Source organism: Octopus sinensis, linkage group LG8 (genome assembly GCF_006345805.1).
Source record: "Octopus sinensis linkage group LG8, ASM634580v1, whole genome shotgun sequence".
Lineage (NCBI taxonomy): Eukaryota > Metazoa > Mollusca > Cephalopoda > Octopoda > Octopodidae > Octopus > Octopus sinensis.
The window spans coordinates 89,415,302-89,430,857 of NC_043004.1; the positions used below are offsets into that span (position 1 = coordinate 89,415,302).

The 15,556-nt window shown below is 37.5% G+C and overlaps 1 protein-coding gene across 2 annotated transcripts in view; it reads right to left on the reverse strand.

Moving 5' to 3' along the window:
• Positions 1-226: 226 nt before the first annotated feature.
• The window catches only part of LOC115215046 (translation initiation factor eIF-2B subunit beta), a 29,754-nt gene continuing 14,424 nt past the window's right edge, over positions 227-15,556 (reverse strand). For both annotated transcript variants that reach the window (XM_036505567.1, XM_029784183.2), the window contains exons 8-13: positions 9,847-9,906; positions 9,493-9,626; positions 8,195-8,255; positions 3,734-3,793; positions 1,667-1,803; positions 227-437 (exon numbers count right to left, since the gene is read on the reverse strand). In XM_036505567.1, the coding sequence (XP_036361460.1) occupies positions 353-437; positions 1,667-1,803; positions 3,734-3,793; positions 8,195-8,255; positions 9,493-9,626; positions 9,847-9,906 (537 nt within the window). In that variant the 3' untranslated portion in view covers positions 227-352. The remainder of the gene's footprint in view (positions 438-1,666; positions 1,804-3,733; positions 3,794-8,194; positions 8,256-9,492; positions 9,627-9,846; positions 9,907-15,556) is intronic.

Below are 15,556 nucleotides of genomic sequence, written 5' to 3' on the forward strand. Positions count from 1 at the left end.
AACCCATGCTAGCATGGAAAACAAACGTTAAACGATGATGATGATGTGATCGTTTATTTTCAGAATGATATTGTAGGATTGGTGTGAGAAGTCAAGATCTGGTTGGTTTGGATATTAAACAGGAAGATTAACTGGGCTAGATATGACTGCTTTAAATGCTAGAGGGTAAAAGGAAGCAAAATGAAAATCAAAACACCTTGGTGTTCTCAAACGAAATCAAAAACAATATAAAACAAAGCTGTTATTTCTTTTAATGTAGGAAATGTAAATTTAATGATTTTAATTTAACAGATGTAAAAATAAAAAAAAAAGACATGTGTAGATGTGTTTGTAGGATGGGGGGAGGATAAAGTTAAAACACTTTATCTAAATCATTGTCTTCTGTGTGGTATAGTTCACTCAGTAACCGGTATACATAGGAGGGTGCATTTCCACCTCTGGAAGTAGAAGAACACAATAAAGGATCAGTTTACATTAAAAAAGATTTAAAAAATACAAAATGTTCTCAAAAGTAATATCAAACATTGATGATGATTTCTTCAAGGGCAACAAATGAAGTGGACAATACAAAAACAGAGATTAAAGTGTGGGGATTTACACAGAATGAGATTATATTTATATAATATATATACAGGAGTGGCTGTGCGGTAAGTAGCTTGCTTACCAATCACATGGTTCCAGGTTCAGTCCCACTGCATGGCACCTTGGGCAGGTGTCTTCTATAGCCTTGGGCCGACCAAAGCCTTGTGCGTAGATTTAGCAGACGGAAACTGGAAGAAGCCCGTCATGTATATATGTATGTATGTGTGTATATGTTTGTGTGTCTGTGTTTGTTCCCACAACATCGCTTGACAACCGAAGCTGGTGTGTTTACGTCCCCATAACTTAGCGGTTCGGCAAAAGTGACCGATAGAATAAGTACTAGGCTTACAAAGAATAAGCTCTGGGGTCGATTTGCTCAACTAAAGGCAGTGCTCCAGCATGGTCGCAGTCAAATGAGTGAAACAAGTAAAAGAGTAAAAGATATATATATATATATACACAACCGTCCAACCCATGCTAGCATGGAGAACGGACGTTAAACGATGATGATGATGATGATGATGATACACACATATATAACAATTTTTATATAATTATGAGTATAATTATAATTAGGGTTCAGCAATAAATTTACTTCACCACATACCAAAAATTTAGAAATAGCAGTCAAACACCTAGCTATTTCTCTACCATAAGAGAATCTCCCAGATAACATACACTCAATATACTGAGTATATGTTATCTGAGAGATTCTCTTATGATAGAGAAATAGCTAGGTGTTTGACTGCTATTTCTAAATTTTTGGTATGTGGTGAAGTAAATTTATTGCTGAACCCTAATTATAATTATACTCATAATTATATAAAAATTGTTGTTTAAGTTTAATGGTTCTTTTAACATGCTGAAACTACTCGGTAGAATTATTAATAGTTAATAATTAATAATTATTAATTGATTAATTAATTTTACCCTTTATTATTATTGATAATATATAATATATATATTTAATAAATAAAATAATGTAGAAAGTATACACAGTATACAATAAAACAAAGAGATAAAGTATATATACCATACAGCAGAAAAGGGGGAAAAATAATGATGAAGACGATGATAAACTTACATGTTAGAAATAAACAAAGTAACAAGTTCTGGGGGAACATAGTCAAAGACAGGATTGCAGATCTGTACTTTAGATACAATGGCACTCTCAGAGAATTTTACAACATCATTGGGACTCACGAAACGATTGAAAGCATCCTGAAAGCAAAGAAAGATTTATTCAGAGAATGGATTGCATTTTGAAAAGAACAAGACAATACAGTGTAAAAATAAGAAAGGCAGAGATAGAGCTATGTGGTTAAGAAGTTTGCTTCCCAACCATATTGTTCTGAGTTCAATCACACTGCAGGACACCTTGGGCAAATGTCTCCTACAAAAGTATATAAATACATGAGTCTTCTTCTTGGTTTTGTCTACTGAATTCATTCACAAAATTTTGGTTGACTCTAGGTTTTAGTAGAAGACAGCAAAGTGTCCTGCAATGGGGTTGAACCCCAAACCATATGGTTGGGAAACAAACTTCTGTGCATATGTATGTGTGTGTATGTGCCTGTATGTTTGTTTACATTTGAGCTTTACAAGCAATTATGTTGCTGTCAGTTCCTCTGTTAAAGAGGCAGCCACCAGCTTCATGTTTCCAAAGACACATGGAATAAAATATCCCTTATTAGAAAGGTAGGTAAGGATTAGCAGCAGGAAGGACATCCTGAAACTTAGTGGTTCGGCAAAAGAGACTGACAGAATAAGAATCAGGTTTTAAAAAAGAAAATAAGTACTGGGATCGATTCATTCAACTAAAAATATTTCAAGGCAGTGCTCCAGCATGGCCAATATCTAATGACTGAAACAAGTAAAAGAATAAAAGAATATAATTCCTAATATTATTTAATTATCTAAACAGAATCAACTTCACTTCTCATATTTCTATTATTGATCAAACTAAATCCAGTAATACAACAGGATCAAATCAATTGACTGCAAACTCCCACTTAGACTCACAAAAATTCTGCCTTATGGGAGGAAAAAAAAGGACATAAAAATCTACAGATGTTGGGATTCACAGAGGGGATGACAAAAGACCGAGACCCCTGGCAGTTTTCTGTGCTTGAAAAGTCACATCAAGCTAAGTAAAAGCGTGGTTTCCCTTGCTTAGAGGCTCGTCCCCTGCATCCCTCTCCAGCTCAGCATCCCTAACCTCACAGGCTCATAAATGCTGGTGCCATATAAAAAGCACCCATGACGGCACTGTGTAAAAGCACCCAATACACTCTGTAACATAGCAGGCCGTAGCAAAGGCATCCAGCTGTAGAAATCATGCCAAAACAGACACAGCGCCTGAACAACCTTTCAGCTTATCAGCTCCTGTCAAACTGTCCAACCCATGCCAGCATGGAAAACAGACGTTAAATGATGATGATGACAACTGTTTAAAGATGAAATACAGAAAGACAGACAGACAGATTACATAGCAATTATTTTCAAACGCTTATTCAAATGACACAGTATATATGGAAAAGTATGTATTGGGTTGTCCGGAAAGTTCATGCCTATTTATAGTAGCTTACCTTTCAAATTATTTTAGAACATGGTTGAGTCCAGAAAATAGGATTTGACTACACCTCCATTTAGAGCACAGTTTAAGCTATCTTTTCGTGCAAGAAGGTTTGTGTTCCTATAACCTGTGTTAATTCTGTAACCCTTTAAAATGGAAGATAAGAAAGTTCATTTTTGGCACTTGATGCTTTGGGAACCAGACGAAAATTACTGCAGCTCGGCTAGGATGTGTTACCCCACCCTCCATATTCACCAGATATTGCTCCTTCGTATTTCCACTTATTCAGGTCTCTGCAGAATAGTCTTAATGGTAAAAATTTCAATTCCTTGGATGATGTAAAAAGATACCTTGATGAATTCTTTGCAATGAAACCCCCTCAATTCTGGGAAGAGGGTATTTTCAAGCTAAAGGAAAGATGGAGATGCAGTGTGCAACAAAATGGTTCATATTTGGTTGATTAAAAATGTAATGGCAAGTATTTATTGACCTTTTTATTTCCTTTAAAAATTGGCATGAACTTTCCGGACAACCCAATACTATGAATAAGTATTCAAAAAAGCATATAATACACACCTGATCATATGAACACAAATACTGAGGAGATAGTTTAAACATTGCAGCAACTACTATCAGCTAAAACAAAAAAAAAGAAGAAAAATTTAATAAATAAATAAATGAAAATCAACAAATGTATTTAGGCATTGAGTGAAAGTATTTAAAAAAATCTGACACTAAGAAAATATATAATTCACAGCAAGATATCAGTAAACACCATACTGTTTAAAGTTTCTATATCAAAGAAAATATGAAGCATTACAAAGACAAAAATAGGTTAACTCTTCTACAGCAAGACACCTTATTTACATTCGACGGATATTTGTCCACACCTTGTTTGTTGTTAACACAACATTTCGCCTGATATGCCTTCCGCCCTTCTTCAGGTGTCTTGGGGACATTTCGAACCTGGGTTCTCATTCCTAAGGTATTTTTCAATGTTGTTGTTGTTATTATTGTTATTATTATTATTGTTCTTCTTCAGGTCACTGCTTGGAATCGAACTCAGAATCTTGAGGTTAGTAGCCCGTGCTCTTAACCACCACACCAAATGCCCGTAATTTACTTAGTGACCTTGCCAGTGCTAGTTCCACATAAAAAACATCCAGTCCACACTGTAAAGTGGTTGGAGTTTGGAAGGGCATCCACTTGTAAAAAAAAGAAAAGCCATACCAAAACTGACCTCACCTGTGCTGGTGTCATGTTAAAAGCACTCAGTCCAATGTGGAGTGGAGTAGAGTGGTTGGTGATAGGAAGGGCATCCAGCCGTAAAAACCATGCCAAAACAAACAGCAAAGCATAGCGCAGTCTTCTGCCTAGTGAGCTCCTTCCAACCCATGGAGGGTGGACATTGAATGATGGTGATGATTTACGGATGATTGTGATGTGAAAGCAGCTACTTTCATCATCATCATCACCATTTGATGTCCGCTTTCCATGCTGGCATGGGTTGGATGGTTTGACTCCAATCTGATCTGGCAAGGTTTCTACAGCTGGATGCCTTTCCTAATGCCAACCACTCCGAGAGTGTAGTAGATGCTGTTTACGTGCCACTGGCATGGGAGCCAGTAGTCAGGGGGCACTGGCATCGACCATGTTTGGATGGTATGGCGTTAATTGTTGGACTCTAAATGTTTTATCATCATTTTATTTTCATCCACGTTTTCATGCTTGTATGGGCCAAATGGATTTTATTGAATAGATTTTTTTATGGATGGATACCCTTCCTGTTGCCAACCCTCACCCATTTTCAAGCAAGTTAATACTATCCCATGACCAGATATGTTTTCCACAGAAAACTAGAAACAAACAACCCCACTTATATGATGATCATTTACAATCATACACACATGCATGCACATATGCATACATACACACACATATATATATATTACACAACAGGCTTTTTTCAGTTTCTACCTAGTAAATGTACTCGCAAGTTTTGGTCAGTTCAGGGCTACAGTGGGTCTGAAACCAAGGCCACATGGTTAGGAAGCAAGCCTCTAAACCATTCAGCCACACCTGTAACTATATATTTTTCTAGATATTAAACTTGGATGTGTACAGAAAAATAAGAAATTCACCATAAAAATGTCAAATGACAACTGAACCAACATCTCCTGGTTCAAGTCTTAGCTCATTACTTATAAGTGATCACTCAAATAATCCACAGCTTGTGGCTGTTTGCTATAATAATAAAAGGCGGCGAGCTGGCAGAATCATTAGCATGCCGGGTGAAATGCGTAGCCGTATTTCGTCTGCCATTACGTTCTGAGTTCAAATTCCGCCGAGGTCGACTTTGCCTTTAATCCTTTCGGGGTCGATAAATTAAGTACCAGTTACGCACTGGGGTCGATGTAATCGACTTAATCTCTTTGTCTGTCTTTGCTTGTCCCCTCTATGTTTATCCCCTTGTGGGCAATAAAGAAATATATAATAATAGAGTTAAATGGAATTCAACTTTAATATCATCATTTAGAATCAAAAATTATACAGGTTGTGCAGTCTTTTGGCATCAGCTTATCAGCTCCCCACCAACTTTTTGTTTTGTATATTTAAGCTTTTTTATCATATTTATGGCTGCATGGTTTAGAAGTTTACTTCTCAGCCGAATGGTTTGGAGTTCAGTCCCATTGTAAGGTAGTTGTTTGTGCAAGTATCTTCTACCCTAGCCCCAGGCTGACCAAATCCTTGTGAGTGGATTTGGCTAAGAGAAACTGAAAGAAGCTGATCAAGTGGCTGTGTGGTAAGTAGCTTGCTTACCAACCACATGGTTTTGGGTTCAGTCCCACTGCGTGGCACTTTGGGCAAGTGTCTTCTACTATATCCTCGGGCAGACCAAAGCCTTGTGAGTGGATTTGGTAGACAGAAACTGGTAGGAGCCCGTCATATATATGTATATATGAATGTGTGTGTGCCTGTGTTTGTCCCCCCAACATCGCCTGACAACTGATGCTGGTGTGTTTACGTCCCCGTAACTTAGCAGTTCGGCAAAATAGACCAATAGAATAAGTACTAGGCTTACAAAGAATAAGTCCTGGGGTCGATTTGCTCAACTAAAAGCAGTGCTCCAGCATGGCCGCAGTCAAATGAGTAAATGAGTACATGCATATTTTATATATATATATACATTGGTTCGTTTTGTTCTCTTACTTTATTATCATCTTACAATCATCTCATAATAATGACCTTTATGACTCGTATTACTACCCCAGTCAATCTAAATGTATATATTTGTCGCTACCTGTCATAAATAGCCTTTTTCTATTTGCAATATGCATTTTCGTTGATTTTTCATATTTTACCCTTACATTTCCACATGTATTTTATATTTTCTTTTCATAACATATTTCTACTATATATATATATATATATATAAATATGCTTGTATGGTTGTGAAGCTGTTTATAACTATCTCATGATGTGAAGAAAAGGAGCCCACACACACTAACTCCCATATATATATTATATATATATATATATACGGGGTGTGTGTGGACTCCTTATCATCACATCATGAGATAATTATAGACAACCCTTACTGCCATACAAGCATGTATACATATACAAACATACATGCATACATACAAACGAATAGGTATAGACAGATAGGAAGATATTTAATATACCTAGCTCATCAATAAAATTGGTAAACCCTTTTGTTCCATATTTCTGTTGAAATACACTGTCTTTGAAAATAACACAAAATTTAGTAAAACAACTTTGTCACAGGCAGGTTGGTATCAAAAGTGTTAATTTAAATAATAATAATAATAATAATTGTGTACAGTGCTCAGGTGCACTACAACTCATCTAAAGTGTATATATAATCAGGTGTAGTTTCGGCGGATTTCGGAAAGCATGAGGGCCTTAAAAGATGCAGTGTCATGGCAGTCAACAACTGACGCAGCAGTTTATTCCATGCTTCAGCAACTCTGGGCGTGAAAAAATGTTTCCGAAAGTCATGGGAGCTGTATTGTTTTCTGACTTTGTAGGCATGTCCACGTGTGTTAGACACATGGAGATCAAAAAGGTGTTCAGTGTTGTTGTTGGTGAGGTGGTTGATAACTTTGTGGGTGTTTACCAAGTCCGTCGCCAAACGCCGGAGCTTCAGTGAATCCATGCCCAGCGAAACAAACGCTCAGAATATGGTAGGTGTCTGATGGAGGGTATGCGTTTGGTTGCACGTCTCTGGACAGATTCCAGGAGGTCAATGTTCTGTGCAAGATAGGGGTTCCAAACTGATGATGCGAATTCCAAGTGTGGTCGTACCATAGCTGTATACAGTTTTAAATAGATGGCTGGAGAGCGGCTAACAAAAGACCTGCTGAGTGATGCCAAGACACCCTCGGCCTTCCTGACAATCTTAGAGATATGCTTTGACCAACGCAAATCACTGCTGACAGTGATGCCTAGGTCACACTCGCAAGAGGATTTCTTGATATCAGTGTTGTGGAGGGAGTAAGTGAACGCAGGGTTTTTTCTCCCAAAATGCATGGTGGTACACTTGTCCACAGCCAGTTTCAGTTGCCAGTCTGTGATCCATTGCATCAGGTCACTTTGAAACTGGAAGTATTTATCAAAGAACCAGGGATAGTCTCATACAGATTGGTATTAAAACAGCTAATTTATATACCTATATCTTTACTACCTACAAGGGGTTAAACACAGAGGGGACAAACAAGGAGACACATGGATTAAGTCGACTATATCGACCCCAGTGCATAACTGGTACTTATTTAATCGACCTCGAAAGAATGAAAAGCAAAGTTCACCTCGGCGGAATTTGAACTCAGAACAAAACCGTAGACAAAATGCCACTAAGCATTTCGCCCGGCGTGCTAACGTTTCTGCCAGCTCGCCGCCTTATATACCATACAGCATGAACATAGTTTTGTTACTCAGTATCTCAACAAACTTGTAGAGTGTCATCTTCGTGTTTCAATCTAAATTTAAGGTAAGAATAAATATATCACTCACCGGTACAGAATGATACTTGGCAGCTAGAGCAATACTGTGACTTCCTTGAACTGCTTTCAGCCTACAATAGAAATAGCACAATGTTATGACTCACAGTCTGAGATGAATCGTTGCTATTAAAATTCAAAATTTCAGTGTTGTTAATAGGTGCTGGCATAGTTGTGTGGTAAAGAAATTTGCTCCCCAAACATGTGATTTTAGGTTCAGTCCCACTACTTGGTACCTTCACCAAGAGTCTTCTACTACTAAACCCCTAGATCAACCAGGGCTTTGTAAGTGGATATGGTAGAAGCCTGCTACATACTACATACATATATATATATATACCGGAAGGTTTGGAGATGATGTACAGGTATTATATATTAGAAGAAATAAGGTACTCAGAAAATCGGATGGTTTATATTTACAGATATTTATTTCTATATTACATTTTTTATATATATATCATATCACTTAGATCATTAGCGCTTTCTCTCATTCTAGTGGGGTTGGGAGAAAGCGCTAATGATCTAAGTGATATGATATATATATAAAAAATGTAATATACAAATAAATATCTGTAAATATAAACCATCCGATTTTCTGAGTACCTCATTTCTTCTAATATATATATATATATATATATATATATACACACGTACTTGGCCATAGGAAAAAAATCTGCCTCAATGAATTCTTTATAATCCATGTAAGCTTGGGAAAGTGATGACGATAACTCTTTTGTTACATTTCTAATTAAACAAGCTATATGCACGGCTCCATTAATTCTGGATAAACAATCAAGAAACGGCTGCATTTAATAAAATAACTTTTACATTTACATTCATAAATGAACAATGATATGTACATTCTTTTATTTATTTCAGTTACTTGATTGTGGCCATGCTGGAGCACGACCTTTAGTCGAGCAAATCAACCCCAGGACTTATTCTATTGGTCTCTTTTGCCAAACCACTAAGTTACAGGGACATAGACACACCAGCATCAGTTGTCAAGCGATGGTGGGGGGACAAACACAGACACACACATTATTTATATATATATATATACATTACTTTTCTCTCAAGGTACTTACACTCTGTCAAGTATGCACATTGACATTACACATGCGTCGGAGCATATTAGCTTCATTCCTTGCAAGCTTATGCATGTCCTCAGCAGTCACGGCCCATGTTTCACTGCCATGGAGCATGGCTGTTTGTACACATGTGTCATACAGTCTGCCTTTTACTCATGACTCCACTATAAACATTATGAAGGAAAAAGTAAGAGAGAGAGAAAGAACAGTGTATACTAACCCTCCATTTGCTAATACTGTATGAGTTCCAATAATTACTTTGTTCACCCGAGACATCATAGCAAATACAGCAGAATCGGTGATCAATGTAGTTTCTATGTTGCTGGCAGCCAAACTCTTGGCCATTTTTTGACCCTGTTGAAAATTTAAAAGAAAAAATGAAAAAAAAAAAATTTCATTAGGAAATCTTCAGAAAATAAAAATGACAATCCTACAAGAAATATTTTATAAAAATGTTCACTAAACACTATACTGTTATACTGATAATGATTTCAATGTCAGAGTGTAATTTAGTTATGATACAGTGTATGACTGAATAATTAAACACTAATGCTAGAAATCATAAACAACTTACGTGGAAAAACGGTGCTCCTTCAGTTACCATGACCTGGAATTTTCGTTTCCGAGCTGCACTCTAGTGAAAAACAAAAACAAATACAAGTATATCAGATGGTGAAGGACTTTAAAAAATAGTAAGATACTATACTAGAAGAGATACATCTATTCCCTGTCAGTATGTAAGGATGAATATAAATGAAGAATACGATAATGACTTTTATGGTGATAGTAAGTATGTAAACAAAACATTCCGGAAGGTAATTATATAAATACCATTATCATAGGCACAGGTGTGCCTGTGTGGTAAAATGCTTGCTTCCCAACCACATGGTTCTGGGTTCAGCCCCACTATATGGCACCTTGGGTGTCTTCTAATTATAGCCTCAGCAGCCATGCTGGGACACCAATCTGAAGAATATTAGCTGAATGAATCAACCCATGTACTTATTTTTTTTTGTAATTCCACCCTGGTAATTATTCTATTGGTCACTTTTGCTGAACCACTAAGTTACGGGAATGCAAACACACCAACACTGGTTGCCAAGTGATGGTGGGGGACAGACAAAGACACACTCATATATATATATATATATATATATATATATATATATATATGATGATATAGGATGGGCTTCTTTCAGTTTCTGTCTACCAAATCCACTCACAGGGTTTTGGTCAGCCCAAGGCTCTAGCAGAAAATACTTGCCCAAGACACCACACAGTGGGACTGAACCTAGAACCACGTGGTTGAGAAGCAAACTTCTTACTACACAGCCACACTTGCAATGATAAAAATTGTTATTTTTTTGTCTAAGACTGAAGTGTCATTGTGGAAATGATTTTAACACCGTGCCGGTGGCACGTAAAGGGCTCCATCCGATTGTGACAGTTGCCAGCCTCCTCTGGCCCCTGTGCTGGTGGTACATAAAAAGCACCCACTACACTCTCAGAGTGGTTGGCGTTAGGAAGGGCGTCCAGCTATAGAAACACTGCCAGATCAGACTGGAGTCCGGTGCAGCCTCCAGGCTTCCTAGACCCCAGTCGAACCATCCAACCCATGCTAGCATGGAAAGCAGACGTTAAACGATGATGTTGATGATGACATACACACACACACAAACACATTCTATTATCAACTCACTTATTTCTTTTTTACAACTTTGAAGTCTTTTTCATCTACAACCTGGCTGAAGATTCTCACTTTTTGTCTGCATATGAGGATTTTATTTTTAAAAATAATCATATCTGTTCCAATATACATATTATTAAGTTTCTATCATAGTATCTCTGGTAAAACATATGACTGAACTTTCTCACTACAGTTAAACAATGAAGCTAGTATCTAGACACAAATGAAAGCATCAAGAATTGTAGTTTCTACATGTTTTTAGAAGTGCATTGACAATACAAATGAAATGAGACACTTAATATATAAACTAGGTCATAAACTTCACTCAACAAGAGCTCACTTTTAAGTGATTCAGAAAATATTTTGGGTCAAATACTGAGATCAGTTTCAATGGGATTAGTTAAAAGAAGTTTATAAAAAGCACCAGGCTATGTAGACACTTATTGAAAACAATGTAGATTACCTACAGTAACAATATCATTATGAACTGCTCTGCAAAGAGAAAAAGGTTCAATGGGAAAAGGAATCACAGAAGCTCTTAAAATGATATCATTTATCTTTATCTTTTGTTTCGGTCATTAGAGTGCGGTAATGCTGGGGCACCACATTGGAGGGTTTAGTTGACCAAATCAACCCCAAGTACTTTTTGTTAAGTGTAGTACTTATTCTACCATGTCCTTTTGTCAAACTGCCAAGTTACGGGGACGTAAACAAACCAACACCAATTATCAGTGGTCGGGGACAAACACACAGACGCACATGCACACACACAAACACATACAACAGGCTTCTTTCAGTTTCTCTCTACCAAATTCAATCACAAGGCCTTTGTTGGCCTGGGGCTATAGTAGAAAAATGCTCGCCCAAGGTGCCATACAGTGGGTCTGAACCCAGAACCATGTGGTTGGGGAGCAATCTTCTTACCACACAGCCACATATCCATTTGTAGATTTAATCTTCAAAGTAATTAAGTTTTAGTAAACTTGGTACAAGACAGAGTTAGGGTTTGCATCAGACCATGGAACTACAAATGCCATACTTCTGATAAGAAAGTTATAAGAAGAATTCTTAGCAAAAGATCAAACAACTCTATATTTGTACTTGTCAACCTAGAGACGTATGAGATGGCTTGGGCATGAGAGCCGTATGAAAGATGGCAGAATCCCCAAGGACATACTCTACGGACAGCTTGCTAGGGGTACTAGGTCTGTGGGTAGACCACTCCTACGTTACAAGGATGTTTGCAAAAGGGACATGAAGGCCTGCAACATCAATATTAGTGGTTGGGAGGCAGTTGCCGGCAACCGTGGAGAATGGCAACATACCGTAAGAGAGGGAATACAAAGGAGTGACAGAGAGAGAGAGGAGAAATGGAAAGACAAGAAAAGACGTCAACAAGAAACTATGGCATTACAACCAGCCAGGAACAGTCTTCGCTACATTTGCGGTACCTGCCAGAGGGAGTGTTTGTCCAGGATAGGACTACACAGCCACAGCAGGAAATGTATCAGGACATGAAATGTAAAAGCCGGACTAGACTACTTTATGCACAACTCCATTGTCTCCCGAGACAAAAAGGATGCCAACCAACCTAGAGAAGGCTGTTCACCTGATTTCACAGTCTGTAATATAATGAGTACCATAGGCACTATATGTAGTTAAATTGTTTGCAAGAATCATTCAACTATGTATGAAGGAGGCACAAAGAAGATTAAGACTGATAGCTCCAAAAGTCTGAAAGTCACAAGACAAAGATTATAGTTCTAATCAGTAAAAGAGCTCATTTGCTAATACCATCTGTGAAGTGAATTTGCACAAAAATACTAGAAATAACTGCAAAATACTATGCACTTAGTATAATCATTGTACATAAAAGATGCAGAGTAACTTCTAGCAGATTAACAAGATTTAGATTTGACAGATGCACTAAAGTAGTTAGTAGCACACCAACTCATGAAACATAGCCCATACACCACTGAGAAGATCTGCTAGATATAGTAGATACCATATTTTATGGCATATATATCTCACTGCATGGAACCTGGGCAAGTGTTTTCTACTATAGCCTTGGGCTGACCAAAGTGAGTGGATTTGGTAGATGGAAACTGAAAGAAGCCCATCGTATATATACATATATATATATTTATATATATGTATATATTTGTGCGTGTGTCTGTGTTTGTCCCCCCACCATTGCTTGACAACTGATGTTGATGTGTTTACGTCCCCCGTAACTTAGCAGTTCAGCAAAAGGGAATGATAGAATAAGTACTAAGCTTCCAAAGAATAAGTCCTGGAGTCGATTTGTTTGACTAAAGGCAGTGCTCCAGCATGGCCTCAGTCAAAAGACAAAAGAATAAATATATTACATGTACAAAGACATGTATATAATGGGCTTCTTTTAGTTTCTGTCTACCAACTCAACTCAAAGGCTTTGGTTGGTCCAGGGTCATAGTAGAAAACACTTACTCAAGGTGCAACATGGTGGGACCGAGCCCAAAATGACATGGTTGGGAGGCAAGCTTCTTAACCACAGCCACACTAAACAGAAATGTGCTGAAGAGGATTCATTGAATGTACCATATTAATTTTTGTAAAAGACAAGGTACAAGTGAGTTTAGAGAGCAGCAACATCTTTAAAAATGCCAATCAATGTAAAGGAGAGATTCTAATACAAATAGTTGTAAAAGTGTTGTATGCTGCGAGAGGAAAGTATCCATGCCATGGACAGACAGGGGAAAGTGAAAAACTATATTACAGGAAATCCTAATGGATATGTTTGACAAATCCATTCAAATTGATGTTAACATGGAGAAATAGACAAGAAGAATCATAATTTTCTTTATGTCTTATTTGTTCCAGTCAATGACATGCAGCCATGCTGGGGCACCACCTGGAAGGGTTTAGAACAAATCGACCCCAGTACTTATAAATGATAAGCTTCCACAGTTTCTCTCTACCAGATTCACTCACAAGGCATTGGACAGTCCAGGGATGGAGTAGATATTTGCCCAAGGTGCCATGTAATGGGACTGAAACCAAAACCATGCTATTTCAAAACAAGCTTCTTACCAATACATCATGCCTGCACCCGATAAATGTTTTTTTAATGATTGTCACATCTATACTCAATGCGAGAATGAGTGAAATATTTCATTTAGTCCAGGCATAAGAAACTGTTGAAGTAGACATTATTTATAGATAATTTTATAATATCAATCAATTAAGTGACATAGGGGCAACAGCTAGTTTTATTAATATTTAACAAAATAAACTGAAACAAAATAGAAATTTGCTTAACTTGTAATCATTTAAACTGGCCATATCTTGTTCAAATAGTCTACTTGTCTTATGTTCAAGTCCAGCCAGATCAGGCCTCTCACACCTACCCTACAACGTCATTCTAAAACTAAGCAATCACATCATCAAAATCTTAAAGCTACAATATAATGCATTAGTAATTTGAACAATAACAGTAATCTGAATGCTAAAGGGATAAGTCTATAATAACATCACGTACAAGGGTTCACAACCTTTTGTAGCTTAGCACCAACTTTTACTGAAAGGTAAACTTTTACAAACAATCTGCCCCATGTTTTGCAAGGAATGTAAAACACAGAAAAAAAACAGCAAATTAATTTTAATCAAACATAAGTTAATTTTATGCATGCTGGCATGGGTTGGACAGTTCAACTGAGGACTGGCAAGCCAGGAGGATGTGCCAGGATTCAGTCTGACCTGGCAAGGTTTCTACAGCTGGATGTCCTTCCTAACACCAACCACTCCAAGAGTGTAGCAAGTGCTTTTTATGTGCCACCAGCATGGCAGCATTGGCCATGACTGCACTCAAATGGTGCTTTAAATCATCCCAAGCCCTATATATGAAGTTCGTCCTCTCATAAGCTAATTTTCTCCCTCACACTCACTACGGTAATCTTATTTTATTCCAGGGCTCTTCTACCCCACTTGACTCCATAATAATAGTGGCTTAGTGGCTAGGATATTTAGTTCATGATCATAAGGTCATGAATTCAATTCCCAGCAGTGCATTGTGTCCTTAAGCAAGACACTTTATTTCTCATTGCTCCAATTCACTCAGCTGGCAAAAATGAGTTGTACCCATATTTCAAAGGGCCAGTTTTATCACAATCTGTGTCACGCTGAATCTCCTTGAGAACTATATTACGGGAATATGTGTCTGTAGAGTGCTCAGTCACTTGCATGTAAATTTCATGAGCAGGCTGTTCTGTTGAGCGAATCAACTGGAACAATCATCTTCATAACCAACAGAGAGCCAGGCCATGAGCAGCAATGTTTTCTGTTACATCTAAGAAAATTCTGTAATGTTTTTTTTAATGTACTACCAGACTGCTTTAAATATTGGTTTCAAATTTTGGCACAAGGCCAGTAAGTTAATGAGAGAGGCTTAGTCGATTACATCAACCCCAGTACTCAACTGGTACTTATTTGATAGACCTTGAAAGGGTGAAGGCAAAGTCAACCCCAGCTGCATTTGAACTCAGAATGTAAAGATTGACAAAACGCTGCTAAGCATCTTGCCCAATGCACTAACAATTCTGGATCATTGCCTTGATTG